At 54.6% G+C, this 17,304-nt stretch overlaps 2 protein-coding genes across 5 annotated transcripts in view; one reads left to right on the top strand and one right to left on the bottom strand.

Moving 5' to 3' along the window:
* Nucleotides 1-7,525, top strand: part of AKNA (AT-hook transcription factor) — a 50,535-nt gene extending 43,010 nt beyond the window's left edge. For 3 of the 4 annotated variants that reach the window (XM_081152532.1, XM_081152534.1, XM_081152531.1), the window contains 5 exons: nucleotides 474-620; nucleotides 2,050-2,145; nucleotides 3,730-3,846; nucleotides 4,099-4,291; nucleotides 6,358-7,525. In XM_081152532.1, coding sequence (XP_081008658.1) covers nucleotides 474-620; nucleotides 2,050-2,145; nucleotides 3,730-3,846; nucleotides 4,099-4,291; nucleotides 6,358-6,619 — 815 coding nt within the window. In that variant the 3' untranslated portion in view covers nucleotides 6,620-7,525. The remainder of the gene's footprint in view (nucleotides 1-473; nucleotides 621-2,049; nucleotides 2,146-3,729; nucleotides 3,847-4,098; nucleotides 4,292-6,357) is intronic. The other variant, XM_081152533.1, reaches the window with a different exon arrangement.
* Nucleotides 7,526-8,963: 1,438 nt separating this feature from the next.
* ORM1 (orosomucoid 1) lies at nucleotides 8,964-12,881 on the bottom strand. Its single transcript, XM_081151406.1, has 6 exons — nucleotides 12,732-12,881; nucleotides 12,206-12,348; nucleotides 11,193-11,263; nucleotides 10,278-10,385; nucleotides 10,093-10,196; nucleotides 8,964-9,148 (listed from the first exon to the last, which is right to left on the bottom strand). Exons 1-6 carry the CDS (start codon nucleotides 12,840-12,842, stop codon nucleotides 9,071-9,073), a joined length of 615 nt encoding a protein of 204 aa, XP_081007532.1. The 5' UTR covers nucleotides 12,843-12,881; the 3' UTR covers nucleotides 8,964-9,070.
* Nucleotides 12,882-17,304: the final 4,423 nt, after the last annotated feature.

The raw sequence follows: 17,304 nt of genomic DNA, 5'->3' as shown, positions 1-17,304 counted from the left end.
GGAGAAGACTTCTGTGTATCTGCTTCAGGCAGCTGTGCTCTGAAGCGCAATACACGTCCAATAAAGCTATGCATTTGTGAGGGCTTTGCACACATGTGTACACTGTATCACCTGCAGGTAAGGACACCTAAGCTCAGAAGTGCAGGGGACTTGCCTAAAGTAACACGGCTCGAATCAGTGGCGGGGGTCAGCCCCAGCTCACTCCTTCCTGGCCGTGTGACCTTGGCCAGGTTGTTTACCTGACCCGTGCAGTTAAAGGGACGGCTAGCAGTGCAGGAAAGATAGCATCTGCCTGCTGGGACTGCCGTGGGGGTGCAGGACGAGGTGAATGCGGTGTCTAGACCAGGGCTGAACACAGAGGATGTGTCAGCTGTTATTACTGTGGGGTGCATCTGGGATTAGATACGCCCACTCCCTGAGCTGCATGACCCCCACTGCCTGCCTGCTCTGATGCCCCTCTCTTTCCACCCTAGGTTCTGAATCTGAGCCAACCTCCCCCCGGCTGTTCTCTGAGAAGGGCAGTACCACCAAGGACAGCCCACAGGCCACTCGGGACAAAGTGAGAGAAATGCGCAGCACCAGACGGCCAGACAGGGTCACCTTCCGGGGCCAATATACAGGTGGGCCCGAAGGGAGGGCTGGGGCGGGCACGGCCCCCGGGGTGGTCTGCTCTGTCCTGAGAAGCCTTGTCCACTTAGCCATTCAGATATTATCATTTCTATGAGTTCACCAGGGGGCATTGCCTCTGAATCTCAGTGCATTTGTGCATTTGTTCGTTCAGCAAATAGTTTTTGATGCCCCCCCTTAGCCGGGGCCCGTGCTTCGTCCTGGGGAAGCCCATTCTGCTGGCCAGTCGTAAAGAGGTTTATGAAGTGCCTGCTGTTTGCAGGACCTGGGCTACTGGTGAACACTAAGTCGTTTTCTCCTGGCCACCTTCAGGTCTGATTCCCCGGGGGCCCTCATCTTATGAACTAGGCACCCAGCACCTAGTAAAGCTTGAGATGACACGTAGTAGGACTTCAAAGTGCTTAACATTAAAACAGATATGGATAGGGCTCCTGCTTTCATGAATCCGACTGCCTAGCAGAGAGACAATAATAAATAAGCATTTATAGCAAGCATTATAAATAAGCATTTATGGTAAGTAAGTAAATGGCAGATGGCTCTCAGCCACCCCTCACTGGAGGGAGTGTGGTGAACCTTAGATCCATACGGCTGGGCGCTGGGGATAAGGTGAGAAATGAGAGACACGTATCCTGCCCCAGTGGAGTGGACAGAAGCCAAGGAGTTAGAAGTGAGAGCAACAGTGAGCCTGGGGACCCCAGTGCCACACGCAGAGTATAAAGCAGGAACCCTGCATGGGTGAGGAGAGAACTATCAGTAATCAGGCAACATTCAGAAGGTCTTATTCGATCAGGAATGGATGAGGCAGGGGACAGGTGAGGATCTGAGAGTCTGACCAACTTTCTAACGTCAAGCGCTTTATATCTGCCAGGCGCTGAGCAGCCTGCCTCATGGACAGGGCCCCATTCAGTCCTCCCAAGAAGCCACTCACAAGCTGTTAGTACTACGGGGGGGTCTTGGATGAGATACCCCCACTCCGCGAGCTGTATGACCTCCATACGCAAGCCATGCCCATCCCAACCAGGCACCCAGGTCTGGGGAGAATGGTAGCGCCCTTGGTCACTGCTTATCATGTCTTCCTGGCTCGCTTTCAACTCCTAACAGCCTGGGCTTGTTGACTGCTCCTGTATGTTGAGAACTAAGCAGGTGGTACCTAAGTAGGATCTGAGATGAAACAGGAGTCTGCGAGAGCTCACCATAAACAGAAAGACCAACGTGACTATGTACATGTGTCTATGTACACACACACATGTTTACATATGTGTATTTATGCACATATATCACGCATGTCTGCACGCACAATAGAGAAAAGAGAGAGAGACTATCGAAACCATTTGCAGGGAGAGGAGAGAGGTCGTTATACTAAATCCCCTCGATTCTGCAGCCATGTAGAGAGCGGACACTGACTTCTGTGTTCACCCCCAGGCCAGGAGTACCATGTTGTGACCCCCAAGATTGTCCCAAGAGGCATTAGCACGGTCTCCTGTCCCCACTGCCAGCCTGTTAGGACCCAGGATGCAGGTAAGGAATGGGAGCAGCCAGGGCAGCGAGGCTGCAGCTTCTCTCCGGGGAGGGTGGAGTTGGGTCAGACGTGGGCCTGCCCTGAGCTTGGAGGCAGGTCAAAGGTACAGACACGGGAACCGGATTTTTCTTGGATTCTCAGGCCTCCCAGGGGGTCCTGCCTTCTCACCTGTTGCTCCAGGTGCTGCAGCTCCTTGACCTTGACATGGAGAAACCATGGACATGATTTCAGAAGTTCCAGAAGGGTCCTACGAGGAGGGTGCCAGGCAGCGGGGGCACTGGCAGCAGTGATTCCATCTTCTCTCCCTCCACCTTCCCTCCACTCCTCGTTCTTTCCCCCAAACCCAGCGGGGGAGGGGAGTAGAGGGGAGAGCAGTGGTCTGAGAATATGGACAGTGGGTTCTAGTTCCAGTTCTACCACTGACTTGCTGCGTGACCTTAGGCAAGCTCCTTCACTTCTCTGAGTCTCAGGTTCCACATCCATAATGAAAGGGTTGGAGGTGGTCTCTGGGGCAACGATGATGATGATGGAACAGTCATTTATTAAGCCCCTACTGTATACAGGGCGTCATGCTAAGGGTTTTACAAACGTTAGTCCTCACAATTCTATGAAGTAGGTTTTCACCATTTTATTATTATGGCCATTTTATGAGTGAGGAAGCTAGGCTCAGAGAGGTCAAGTAACCTGCCCAAGGACATATAGCTTACAGGTGGTAGAGGCAGGATTTGAACCCAGGTCTCTGTGACTGCAGAGCCCTGGCACTTCACTATGTCCCTCCGTCTTTGCTGAAGTTCCATTAGTCCTCTCCATTCATTCGTTCATTTATTCATTCACTCACCACTTTCCCGTACTGGGCCCTGAGCCCTGTCCCCAAGGAACTCTCAGCTGAGCAGACAATGACACAATGGTGTGGTCAGAGCTGGGATCAGGGATCACAGGGTGGCTGGGAGCACTTAGCTCAGCCTGGTGGGTGGAGGGTTTCCCAGAGGGAGCGATGGCCTGAAGAACAAGTGCGCTGGCCCTGGAGCTGACTGAGAGGGGGCATTGAGGATTTGGGTGGGAGAGAACATGGTGGCCCACTCTCCTCCTGCTAATTGGGCAAGTGTAGGCCTCCACTGACCCCTCTCGTGCCCGGGACCATTGTGGGCCACTCCCACATGGAGAACAGGCTGTCTCGCTGTGGAGGAACGACCATAGGTACTGGCTGCAGTCAGGAGAGCTGGGCTTGGGATCAGACAGAAGACCACCGCTTCCCAGCCCTGAGACCTTGGCAAATTATCCAACCTTTTGGAGCCTTAGCTTTCCCACCTGTAAAGCGGGGGAGTGATGATAGCAGGCAGCCCAGTGGCTTGTTGGACTTGATAAGATAATGTAGGAAGGCCCTGAGCAGAGGGTCTGGCTCATTCTACGTGGACCTCACTGTCATGGTTGCCATCGGTATTGTTGTCACCCAGAGGGAGGCACTTTGTCTCCTCTGCACGGTGCCTGAGGGAAGCCCAGCCCTTCAGGAGGCCTGCTGGGGAGGCTCCAGGCCTGATGATTAAGACATAGTTCTCCCCTGACGTCTCTTTCTTGCCTTCTAGGTGGTGATGTCACCAAGGACCCACTGGGGCCATCTCCCACTGATGCCCTGCGATGTCCCCTGTGTGGTCGAGTTGGGTCCCCCCCACAACAGGATGGCCCAGACCCAGCCACCTCTGGTAGGGCCAGATGCTCAGGCTCTTCCCATAGGTCTCCTTAATGGGGGTTTGGGGCCTGGCTCGGGTCAGCAGGGTGGCTACTACCCCCCACTCTGGGTTGGAGCACACTGGGCAGAGGGTTCGCTTCTCAAATCCAGGCACTCCGCCAGCACAGTGTCCAGCTCTAACAGGGCAGGGCCTGGGCAGGCCCCCTGTTCTCTGGTGGATCTTCCCAAGTGGTCAGACTGTGTCTCTGATGTCCTTCCATTACAGGGGCAGAAAAGGCCACCACAAGGAGAAAAGCACCTTCAACTTCCAGCCCCAAGCAGAAGAGCAAACGGGTGGGGTCATCTGCCCAGCCGCCCCCTGGACTGTGGTATCTGGCTGCTGCGCCTCCAGTACCAGCCCCGCCTGCCTTTGCCTACGTCTCCTCGGTTCCAGTCATGCCTTACCCGTCAGCCACTGTGTAAGAACCTTCCCTTCCCACCCTCCCAGCCTCTCTGTCTGAATTGCTTAATAACTATTACTCGGACCTGTGTTAGGCGGCTGAGAACCTGGGTGCCACTTACTAGTGCTGTGGCCTTGGTAAAGCTACTTCCTCTCAGATCCTCAATTTTCCCATCTGTCAAATGGGGCAATGGTCTTGATCATGTCCAGTTGTGTGAGGGTTAAACGAGGCACGTGGCAAGAACCACATGGGATGTCCACGGAGGTTTCAGTGTGGTGCTGGCTTGGACTCATTGCCAAATAGGCGGCAGCTTTTCATCACAGCAAATAGAATTATGTCTTTAGAAAAGTGAGTAAAGGTGGCTTTAATATGATAGGATTGTTCAGAGGGAAAAGTCTGGAGCCTGGAATTAAGAAAACTTGTCTTTTTGTCCCAACCACCATCACCTAGCTCTGTGCCTCAGTTTCCCCCACTGTAAAATGAGTCAGTTGGGACCCTTCCTCAATGGCTTGTCGTCAGAACCCTGTGTCTGCTCAGTGAGGGGCCAGAGTCCTCGCCAGGGCTGGCACCTGGTGGGAAGGGAGGCGCAAGGCACCGTCGAGCCCCAGTCCACTGCGAGGCTCTGGCCTACAGTGCAGTGTCTTGCTGCCATCTCAGCTGAGTCTGGGCAAGTCGTCGAGGAACCTTCCCCTCCGGCATCTAGGAGAGGCCGTGCTGCGTGCTCAGGCCTCCGGCAGAGGTGGTGGAGACACCTGCCTGTGCTCCTACTCACCAGACAGGAAAGGTTTCACCTGGACTTTGGTGGCCGAGCAGAAACTCTGCGTGCCCACTGTAACCACGGGGTCTCTATTTGTGTGGCCATTCCAGGCTCAGACCTGTGGACAGAACTAACTAGCGCGCTGTCCGAGGCTTGGATGGGCCACGGGGGAGGAGGAAGGCCCTGGGCTTTAGTGCCGGACAGACCTGGCCAGCAGGAGCCATGTGATCTTGGGCAGGTTACTTTGTTCCTTTGTGAAATGGATTGTGGTGAGGATTGAACCCATAAATGTATGCACGGTCCGTGCTACACAGAGGGTGGCCATTAACCATAGTGCTTCTAATGCTGCTGGAAGCTGGGCTGATGACGTCCTCAAGGTTCTCCAGCTGCAGGGCCGAGCGTGCCCGAGGCCGAGGCCTGTGCGCCCTTTAGAAAAATGAATGGGCCTGTGCTGCCACCTGTTGGCCGCTGCCTTTTAGCCTCCGCACCAGAGGCTTTCTAGCCAGGAGGGTTGGTTGGACTTTGGTTTTTTTGTACCTGCTGCCCTGGGCGAAGTTTTGGGTAACACTCAGGTCAAGCTGGTCATCAAATTATCAGAAGATAGGGGTGTGTGGGAACCCAGTAATTACCTCAGATAGTTCCTGAACTATCTTGGACTCAGATAGGGTCCAAGAAGCTCGTTTATTGCTCATTGGGTTCGGGTGATATGTGTCCGCATCCACTGGCGCTAATTAGCTCTGCGTCATTCAACACCCCACGTTCCTGCAGGACCAGACTGGAAGGACACCTTTCCACTGCTGCCCCGATGAGTAAAACCAGACCCTCCCACTTCTGCAGATCCGAATTATCATGATCACGTTTCTCCAGCGAACTGTACTGCCCTATATTGCCTCTCCCAAGAAGGGGGCTTGCTACAGAGCCTAGGGTGATCCTAGTCTCGCCCACATCTGGCTCTCAGATTAGAAGCTCCAAGAAGCAGCAGAGTCTGTGTTGTTCATTCACCATTATAACCCCAGGGCCTAGCACACTGGCTGGGGCACAGCATATGGTCACTAAATATTTGTGGAATGAATGGGTAGATTGAACCAACCATTTCTGAGCACCTGTTCTAGGTCAGGCACTCCGTTGATCTCCCTTTATCGTTCCAACACATCCCTTGAAGCAGGTGTTTATTGTTCCCATTTTAGAGGTGAAGAAACTGAGACCCAGAGAGTAGGTAGGGGCCAGTGGCCCAGCTGGGGCACAGAATGGGGTTGGTTCCAAACCCGGCGCTCTCGGCTGCACCCGGCCCTCTCGCAGTTAACAACACACTTGCCTCTTTGCTCAGGTTCTACACGCCTCCAGGTGGACCTACCTCAGCCCCCTCAGCCCGACCAGCTGCTGAGTGGCCCCCCGCAGCCTCCTCCCGGCCAGGAGGACACCGGCACTCCATCCAGCTGGATCTGGAGGACCTGGAGGAGCTCAACAAGGCCCTGAGCCGAGCCGTCCAGGCGGCCCAGAGTGTCCACTCCACCACCAAGCACATGAGCCGCTCCCTGTCGGCCGAACTGCGCCAGGGCCACAGCCTGCGGGGCTCCTGCCTCTTCTGACGGTACCGGGGGCTCAGAGACAGATGGCGGACAGGTGGGCAGGCAGCCTGCTGCTGTCTCCCCTCAAGGCCCCACAGACCCCTCATGAGGAGTTCTCCCTCCAGCGCAGGCCCTGCCTGCTCAGCCTCGGTGTTTTCAAAACGGAAGGGCCCTGGTCACCAAGAGAAGTAACTTCCCAGGGCACCAGCCCCTGAAGGAGGCGCTGGGACCAAGGCCACCTTCTGTCCCCATGCAATCTCTGGGAGCCTCCTGCACTTGTCCACCTCCAGCTAATAATATGTATTCTATATATGGATGGACAGATCGTTGATAAACTGAGGAGTTTTCCTGGGCTTGGTTCCTCCTTAGGAAGCCAGATAAGAAGGGATGGGGCCAGGGGCTCTGGCCCAAACCTGTCCACCTGCGTGTGACCAGCCACTTGGGAGTAGGCATCTCTGGAAAGATGTGGCTGAGGACCTTTCCCCTGGTGGCTGATGGTGGGACACTTTGGGACCATTGGGATGTCTTAGGATGCCGGCCCCCAGGATGACACACGCCTGGCTTCTCTGTGGTTGGAGCAGCTTTCGCAGGGGCCTGCTGGGATGGAGACACCCCAGGGAGCCGTCCGCCATGGCCCTTCTCAGTACCTCACCTCGAGACCCCCGCTCTCTCCTGGGAGTCCCTGTGGAATTCAGCTAGTGGCCAGCTGCCTGCCAGGCCCCAGTCTGTGGCCCTGCAGCCTGGCTGTCTCCTGCTCCCCCACCCTGTAGCAGCGCGTACCTCAGCTTTTCTGGAATGTGTGTGCATCAGTGATATTTGTATATTTGAGGCATTTAAAAATTCTATTTTCGTTATGAGCGCAAATGAATACTGATATTAAAAGAAAACGCAAAAAAACCCACACACCCCAAAACATTCCGAAAGTTGCCTGTATTTGTGGTGTGTGTCATTGACTTGGTTTCTAAAGACAGTTTGCTGGGGTAGAAGGTTGGCACAGAGCCCTCCCAAGGGACCTTTTGGGTGCATATTTCCTGCCTTCCTCTGCTTCTCCAACTTTCCCTCTGCCCATCTCAGAACCATAGTTCTCTCGATCAAAGGGACCTGCACGAGAGGTGTCTGCAAAACATGAGACTGGACTCTCTTTTCAGTGCTCCTTTTAGTAGCAAACAGCAACAATAGCTGCCCTTTACTGAGCACCTACTAGACGCCAATCCTTGTGCTAAGTACTCAGCACAGCATGCTCCACAGTGCACACACCAGCCCTCTAGGTTCCCACTGTGCCCCCACTTGACTGACGAGGAGACTAGGTTACCTGCCCAAAATCACGATGGTCTGACTCCAAAGTTTATATTCTCTGTTACTGATTTTCTCTTCCTAAATTGCCATGACTCCCCCCACCCCCCGGCTGTTCCCATGGCTGCTTCGTTAATCTTCCCCACCTCTCTCATCCCACTTGCTTCTCTCTTGTGACCAGGACCCATTTCTATTTCATTTTTTAGCTGCTCCTTCTCAGTAGAGTTGAAAATGTCATCCTGTTGAAACTAACACTGAGATGGAGAGATTTCTTGTAGGTTCTGAGCCTCCAGGCCCACACCCTTCTGGGTGCCAAGAGGCTGTCCCATGGATATCAGAACCATGGGAAGGGGGGAGCCCAAGGTAGGGGCTCAGGTCAATGTCTGCAGCCTCAGTGCTCTGGGCACAGCAGCGGCTCCAGCTTTGAGCGAAGAATGGATGCTGGAGTCTTGGGTCCCTGGATGCTGGCTCTTTGGAGAGTGATGTGTAAGTCACAGAACTGGGCATGAGGTGCCAGGGCTATGGTCCTTTCGCTCCAGACATCTTAGGCCACTCATGAAATTTTCCTCTCGCCGGGATACCCACAGCAGCCTCCAAGCCAGCCTTTCTGCCTCCAGTCTGGCCGCTCCCAACTCACCTCCCCAGATGGCCAGGGCGATGTTTGCCATAAGGTCCTTCATACCTGGCACCTCATGTCTGAGTGCTCACTGCCCCCCATCCACCTGAACTACTTTGGGTCCTCTGCCTTATGTTCCTCAAATGTGTCCTCTGAGATCCTTGGCTCAGCAGGAACAGCAGGTGTTATCAAGCTCTTAATCTTTCTAGGCTGGTTCAGATGCCCCTTCCAGGAAGCCTTCCCAGACATCCCCACTGCAGAAGGGACCGTCTCGTGCTGGGCTCCCACACCACTCCACGTGGCACCGCCATCTGGCGCGTGTGCTAGGTGTCACAGCAGGGGCTTTTGCAACCAGGGGCAGGGGCTTATCCAGTGGTCAACCAGGGCTCAACTCAGGGCAGGCTTCAACACGAATGAATGCATGAATGAATGAATGAATGAGCAAACGGCAGCCTGCCTGTTCCAAATGCAGAAGCTTTATTGATGCAACTGAGGGGAAGAACTGGGGTACAAATGTGGGTGGGGCCTCAGAATAGGCCCCCAAAGTCCCTGAGGCCCTAATCCTATACCGTGTCTGCCTTGGGTCTCTCTCCCTTCTTCCTTTCCTCCTCGTGTTGTTTCTCCAGCGGCTCACAGAGATCCTATGAGACAGCGGGAGAAGGCACAATGGTTGGGGGGCCTTCTGGGTGAAGGGGGGATGCACTCTGGACTCTGGCACTAGCCCAACCATGGCTCCAGCCAGTCTCTACCACTTCAAGCTGGGTGACCTTGGGCAAGTCATTTCCCTCTGAGCCTCAGCTTATTCACCTCTAAAAGGAGGGCTCAAACCCTAAAGCACAACTGGGATTTACAGAGCACTTAGGGGCCTGTTAAGCCCTATGTTGATCTGGATTTCTCACCGGGAATCGAGCCCACCATGGGGCATGTGTCCTGACTGAGAATCGAACCAGCAACCTTTCGGTGCACAGGAAGACGTCTAACCAACTGAGCCATACCGGCCAGGGCGATGGGGACATTTTTATTTGAAGAATCATGAACGTATATATCCAAAAAAGCGTAACCAGCTCATCAGCTCTGTGATTTCAAATATGGTTGCATAGGACAAGACCAAGCAAAGCCTTCCACTCAACGCAGGCTTAAAGGAAAGTATTGAGATCATTACTCAGGTAATTTTCTGTTAAAGCAAAAATCAGGAGTCGGGGGAGAGTGACCCTGGGAGCTGCAATGCCTGTTCCCCTTTGCGCCTTATGAGGAGCCTGGGTGTGTGTGTGTGTGTGTGTGTGTATGTGTGTCTCCCAAGTTCCCACCACCACACCTTGGCTATGCTGTTCCCCTCCTGCCAGCCTTCCCAGTCCTCCCCACCCGCCCCTCGTTTCCTCCGATTTCCCAGTGTGGTCCCTCCTGGGCTCTCATCCACCCCCCTACCCCCTGCCTTGGGCCTCTGTGAAGCTCAGCTGTCCCTGCAGTGAGGTGGGCGCTAAAAGCATGATCTCCTGCCTCACTGTGCAGCTCTGGCTGGCACATTTCCCTCTCTGGGCCTCTGGGGGTGCTCCAGTGGGCACCGCCCAGTCATCCTTGCACTCACCTTTTTCTCATCGGTGTATATAACTTCCGACTTGTCCATGCCCATGCACGCGAGGTGTTCATAGAATTGTTCCATTTGCTCCTTGGTCGCCTCCCGCTTGTCAGCTGCAGGAGGGAGCAAGGGGATTGGTGAGAGGCCTGGGAGGGCTGGGGCCTGGCCTGGGTGGGAGTTTGGGGGGTGCCTACCATAGAAGGACAGCCCCATGTTCTGCTTGTCTTCTGGGAAAGCAGCAAGCATGAAGGTCTTGGGGTCCTTGGGGAGCAGCAGGTAGCCAAAATGTACTTTGCCCTCCGCTGGAAGAGAAAGCCTCTAGGTGAGACCATAGGGACAGCACAGTGGTTCCCTCCTCCCTCCTCACAGGTGAGGAACCTGCGTGTGGCAGGGCCACGCAGCCAATAGGTGAGGGCCAGGGGTTCACCTGGGCCATGTTTCCCTCGCTCCTCCAGTGCACCAGGCCCTGCGCTGAACACTTATGGATGGAATCAGAGGAGCCTCACATGCACTGTGGCTGTCTGGGCCTTTCTCCCCATTTTACAGGTGAGGAAAGCGAGGTTCAGAGAGGAGCCTCAGGGCTCCCAGGTGGTGGTGGTTTAATTCCATTGGCATTTGTGTGTTCCTACTGTGTGCTTCCTCTGCAGTGACGGTGGGGACATGGGTGAAGTCACTGCATCCCAACAAACAGGCTGCCACCCTTAGCTCCCTGAGTATAGCGATTGGTTGAGAGAGGGGCAGGATGGCAGCCAACCTTGGGGTTGAATCCTAGTTCTAACTGTAAGCTGCGTGGCCTCAGAGAAACTAATTGACATCTCTGTCGCTCCATTTCCTCATCTGACCACTGTAATGTCCTCCTGGGGTAGTTCATGAGTATTAGGTGGGTTAATTCATGTAAAGCACTTCAAACAGCGCCTGGCACATAGTAAGAGCTCAGGAATGTTGGCAATTATTATTGATTATTTCAGGGATCGGGCACTGGGCCCGTGAAGATATAAGAAGTGGCCTCTCCCACCTTTTCCACACCCAAAGCCCCCAGGCCCTATCATTTAGGCTGGTCCACCCACCATCCCCCCATTCCACACAGCAGCCCTTCCCTGAGGGCTCACCAAATTTGGCCAGGGTCCCATTTTCCCGGATGACCTTCACACTACTGGAGTTATAGATGCACTGGTTCCCACTAAAGCCAGGCAGAAGAGGGGAGAAACAGAGTTAAGCCAGTCAAGGAGAGTGGACAGTCACAGTCATTGGGGGCAAGAATTGGCTCCCATTCCCTGAATGCTAAGGCTGAGGCCAGGAAGAGGGAGGAGCTTGCTCGAGGTCCTGGGGCAGCTGGGAGAAGCCAGGAGCTGGGGCTGGGGCTGGGGCTGGGGCTGGGCTGGGCTGGGCTGGGCCTGGGGCTGGGGCTGGGGCTGGGGCTGGGGCTGGGGCTGGGGCTGGGCTGGGCTGGGCTGGGCCTGGGGCTGGGCCTGGGGCTGGGGCTGGGGCTGGGGCTGGGGCTGGGCTGGGCTGGGCTGGGCCTGGGGCTGGGGCTGGGGCTGGGGCTGGGGCTGGGGCTGGGGCTGGGGCTGGGGCTGGGGCTGGGGCTGGGGCTGGGCTGGGCTGGGCTGGGCTGGGCCTGGGGCTGGGCCTGGGGCTGGGGCTGGGGCTGGGGCTGGGGCTGGGCTGGGCTGGGCTGGGCTGGGCCTGGGGCTGGGGCTGGGGCTGGGGCTGGGCTGGGCTGGGCTGGGCTGGGCTGGGCTGGGCTGGGCTGGGCCTGGGGCTGGGGCTGGGGCTGGGGCTGGGGCTGGGCTGGGCTGGGCCTGGGGCTGGGGCTGGGGCTGGGGCTGGGGCTGGGGCTGGGGCTGGGGCTGGAGCTGGCAGGGCTGGGGCTGGGGCTGGGGCTGGGGCTGGGGCTGGGGCTGGGGCTGGGGCTGGGGCTGGGCCTGGGGCTGGGGCTGGGGCTGGGCTGGGGCTGGGGCTGGGGCTGGGGCTGGGGCTGGGGCTGGGGCTGGGCCTGGGGCTGGGCTGGGCTGGGCTGGGCTGGGGCTGGGGCTGGGGCTGGGGCTGGGGCTGGGCTGAGCCCGCACGTGCTTGCGGGTCTCACAGGGCCGTGTACTCTCTGAGCAGCACGGTGTCTTACATGGTCGTGTACTCTCTGAGCAGCAACGTGTCCTCCTCGTAGTTGGGAGCAAAGTAGAAGAAAGCTGCCTGGATTGTCTTAGCCGACTCCTTGTACTCCGGGAGGCGGAAAACCGAGGCGATATAGAACCATTTGCCAGAGACCTAGGGAGAAGCCAGGAGCAGGTGATGGAGGCTGGGAGCCAAATCCTTAACAGTCAGCTGGGAGGAGACTCGGGCAGATCTCTCCACTTTCCATCGGGAGACTGGGGGCTCCAGGAAAGAGTGGGCACGCCACTAAGAATCAGCCATCACCCCTGCCCAGGGGCCCCTCCTTGCCGGGTATAGCATTGCCCTGCTGGGGGGCTTTGCCATGAGGCCTCTGAGCTTGGGGGCAGAGGAATGCCCCTGAGGCTGGCCAGATTTTCCCTGCAGCGCCCAGGAGAGAAGGGCAGAGTCAGGAGAGGGGGCTGGCCCCGAGCCAACGGGAAAGGGAAGCCCAGAGGGGGAGACAGCTGCCCACGGCGTTCAGGGGCCCAGGCACCCACCTGGTCAAGGGTGGCATTGGTGATAGGCACTGAGAAATTGGTACATGTCGGGCTATGGGCGTCCAGGAGAGGAAAAAGGCTCAAGACTGCGAGGGCCCAGGGCAACGCCATGTCAAGACCGAGATGCACCTAGAGTCAGGTGGTACTGGAGGCTGAAGGGTGCAGTGACCTTTATAGTGAGCTGTGGGTGGGGCCCTGGGACCTGCTGTGACACAATCGGGTAAGCACTTGGGAAATGCTGTACACAAAACCCTTCCCTGCTTTCCCAAAAGCCAACAGCAGGTAAAGCCTCCAAGCCCAGGTCTAGTTTGGGTCCCTGACCTTGTGGCCAGGGCCCAAAGTTCTGGCTGTTCAAAGCCAAGGCAGCCATGGGCTGGAGTGATATTAGTTAACGCTGCTAGATCTCAGGAGAGGGGCCTCTAAGCAAACCGTCCAGGTTTCACCCACTTCTTGTCCCACTGGGTGCCAAGGCTTGAGAGGGACCCAGTCATAAATCAAACGCTAAAGGCAACTTGGAGAGTTCCCGGGCTAGCCTGGGGTGTAGGGGGTAATGGGGTCAGGGAGGGGTTTAGGGGTGGGGGAGGGCAAACATGGGTTCACTTCCAATTGAGTGTGGTAACAACTGTGAAAGAGCAAAGGTCCAGAGAGGCCCCAACCCAGTCCCGGAGGCAGGGACATTTCCAAAACAAGGGAGCATTAGGTTGAACGCCTAATTTCAGTAAATATATCACTTGAACCATCTCCCAACCTCTAAAACAAGAAGCTTTCCCTGTGTCGACTTTACCCTCTGCTATTCAGGCAGGAAGCCTGCCTCTTTTCACCAGCATGTCCCAGTCCCGGATCAATGCCCAGCTCACAGGGGGCGCTCAGGAAACACCGCGGAATCACCAGTTCTGCTACCCTTTGCATTTCTACATGTCGGGGTCAAATCCTGATCGGTACAAACAAGTACTTTGAAAAAGTATTATGGTATGCTTACAACTTTCTATTCTTGTTTATATATTTTGAATAATTTTTATGTCCTCTCTCTGTATCTGTAGCCTTTTATTTTATTGTTTCCAGCTTTATTGAGATATAATGGTCCATCGCATCTTACATTGTGATTTTCCTTCTGACCACAGGTGTCAGGAGTGACGACTGCTTTCTAAAATTTCCACACCATTCCAGAAGAAGGAAAGCGTATGTCCTGTGTAAGACTTTAGTGTTATTTAAAATAGCCCCAAACTAGAAGCAATTCAAATGTCTGTCAGCAAGAAAATGGAAAAACAAATTATAGCATTTTCATGCAATGAAATATTACTTAGCAATGAAAAGAAATGAACTACTTACACACGGAGCGATATGAATGAATCTCAAAACCATGATGCTGAGCAAAGGAAGCAGGACTTGAAGAGTATGCTGTATATTCTGAGGGGTTCAGAATGAGCACCCCAAGAGGTGCCATTCAGCAGCTGATTTTGAGCTGAACGCAGTCAAGGCCCAGGAGGCCCACGAAGAACCTGTAATCTTCGCCATAACTGCCTGAAAGAATTTAAGATAGAGGACCTGCCCCAGGAAAGGCGCTACGATAACTGCAGTTACCCAGGGGGAGACCCAAGCAAAGAGTGGGTTTGGTCTTTTTTTTGTCCAGAGAGATTCAGCTCTGGCCTAATCTGTATGCCCCTCAAAGCAGCACCAGAGCCCTGGCCAGTGTGGCTCAGCAGTTAGAGCATTGACCCCAGCACCGAGGAGTCGCGGGTTCGATTCCTGGTCAAGGGCAGGCAAGTACCTGGGTTGCAGGTTTGATCCCCGGCCCTGGTGGGGAGTGTGAGGGAGGCAACCAATCTCTCTCCCCTCCTCTCTCCCTTCCACTCTCAAAATGGAAAAAATGCCCTCGTGTGAGGATTAGAACAACAAAAACACACACACAAAGACCTCCAGGGGGTGAGTGTGATATAATAAGAAATATAGATGGTCTCTATCTCCATTTCCTAGCACACCTCTCCTAAAACCCTCTGAATCTTCAAGGCCACAAGTATCTTTTTGCGTGCTAATGAGGTGGGGGCGTCTGGGGGTCCTAGTCAGCCTTGGGATCAGAGCTGGTTGGGAGATGATTACCAGGGGAACCAACCACGTTATCAGAGGGTTGAACTTTCCGCCCCACCCCTGAACTCTGGGGAGGGATCTGGGGCTGCAGATTGACTCCATCACTAATGAATGCCCAGTAATTTATGCCAACATAAGGAAGTTTTCATAAAAATCCTCGATGACACGGCTTGGAGAGCTCCCAGGGGGGGAACCTGTGGAGGTGCTGGGGCGGGGGCCTGTTTAGAGAGGGTGTGGAAGCTCTGAGCCTCCCCCCACAGACTCTGCTCTATGCCTCTCCTCTAGCTGGTTGTTCCTGAGGTATATCCTTTTATAATAAATTGGTAACCTAGTAAGTAAACTATTTTTCCTGAGTCCTGTGAGCTGCTCTTGCAAATTGTGATTGTGATTGGCCTCCGAGAGGAGACAGTCTTGTGGGACTGAGCCCTTAACTTGTGTGGTGCGATGATAACTCTGGTTAGTGTCAGACTGAATGGAATTTTAGGACACCCAGCTAACACCTGGAGAGTCGAATTGCTTGGTGTGGGGGAGAGTCCACACATTTGGTGGCCAGAGCATTGTGAGTAGAGAGAGATAAAATTTCCCCTTACAGTGAATAAATGGAGTGCTTCTCCTGGAAAGGAGTGAGGGGTCCTCACCATCCTCACTGTCCTCAGGTTGCCCCTTGGAGGCCTCACTCTCTTCCCAAGAGGCTGTCCAAATAGTTCCTTTAAGGGAGCCCAGCACTCACCCTGACACAGTACAACTGTCTCCATCTTCTTAAATGTCAAGGATGCCTGTATTGGACTGAAGTTCTGGGCAGCCCTCCATCACCTGCCCCCTCATCTAGCCCTGGCACTATGTCAAGAGAAGTTTGACAGGAAAGAGACAGAAAAGCCATCGGGGCAGTGTAGGATGGTGGTGGAGTGTTTTTGGCTCTATCACTTGCTAACTGTGTGACCTTGGGCAAGTTACTTAACTTCTCTGTGCCTCAGTTTTTCTACCTGTAAAATGGGGATAATTGTCAGGAAGATGAAATCAGTCCACATTTGTAAAATGCATGTTAAGTGAAACAAATATGTTCCGAAGGGTCCGCCTATTTACAATACCAGCCGCCATCTGTTTAATGGCAGTCTGGGCTGGGGAGGGAGGGAAGAAAGATTCCTGCCTTCCGTAACTACCTAAGCGACTGCAAGTTACATCCCACGTCTAAAGATATCAAAACACAAAAGTATGTGTACAGTAGGAGCAAGAACATAGGATCTTTTCCCCATTCAATAGATGAGGAAGCAGGGAGGGGGTGACATGGTGGAGAGGCGAGGCTTAGGTACCCAGGAAAGTGCACCCGTTTGAAAGGATTCCTTTGATGAGGTCGTCGCTTTATCTGTACCTCCTCAGCAAGGCCAGGGCTGAGCTCTGATCCCATGGCTAATTTGTGGTCTTCCGCCTGAACAGCCACGAAGAATACCTTGGCAGAGAAAACTCTCCTAATTAGGAACTTTGTGTTGGGCTGAGGAAATACCCCAAATGAAGATTTGCCAACATTCAAATCCTGGTTTGCGGTTTGGGGCAACTTGTGTAACCTCTTTGGACTTCAGCTCCCTCATCTGAAGAGTCAGGGTAATAACGCATGTCTCAGAGGGCCATGCGGAGGCTGAAAACATCTCCTATCCGCACGGCCCCTGGTTCACACTGCGCAAGAAATGTAGCTGCGATTATTTTGAATGGTGCTGTCATTGGGTTGAACCATGCATGTGACGCTGTAGATTTTGTAGGTCAAAAAGCACTTGAATATCATTCCATTTCATCCGGTTCACCCCACTATTATGAAACAACAGCCTTGTCTGTGATTGGCAAGCAGGGAAGGGCACATCATCCCCATTTTGCAGAGGGAGAAACTGAGGCCCAGATATAGGGAATGACCCATCCAAGGCTGTGTTCCAGGCAGGAAGCTGGGACTGGAATCACCTGCCAGCCTCTCCCCTTCTCGCCTGCCCCTCCCTTACTTCCCCAGCTCCAGGCTGTTGGTCACTGTGGGATGTGACTGGCCATGGCTGGGGCTTGATTCATTGTGGACAGAGCAAACACGGGCTGGCCTGGGCTTTCCCTTCGAGTTCACCAGGCCTGGGAAGTCCACTCTGGCTCTTTCCTGACACTCGGTTGTGCAATTAGAGATTGGAAACTGCAGGTACGGCCCACCTGGGAAGAGCTGGGAAGAGCTGCCTTTTGTCCCCAACACAACCACCTCCTACCTGCCCCTGCTGGGAATGAGCTGGCATTAACTGGCCGAGCATGGGAGGCCCTCCTGGAATTCAGACCAGCAGAGTTGCAAGCCACAGTTTTAACACAGCCCCTCTTCTCTTTCCCCTCTTCCTGACTCTTTCTTCCTCTCCCATGTCTTCAAAGCCACACAGATGCTGCTGATGGTTCTGGAGCTCAGATGGTGGCTCAAACCTCTTTCCTGTCCTCCCAGCTCAGCCAGCTGCCTCCTGGAGAGCTCTGCTCCAGC

This window comes from Miniopterus schreibersii (assembly GCF_964146895.1).
Source record: "Miniopterus schreibersii genome assembly, chromosome: 11".
NCBI classification, from domain to species: domain Eukaryota; kingdom Metazoa; phylum Chordata; class Mammalia; order Chiroptera; family Miniopteridae; genus Miniopterus; species Miniopterus schreibersii.
The sequence above is the reverse complement of the archived record's forward strand: the minus strand, read 5'-3'. Positions and strand labels throughout refer to the sequence as shown.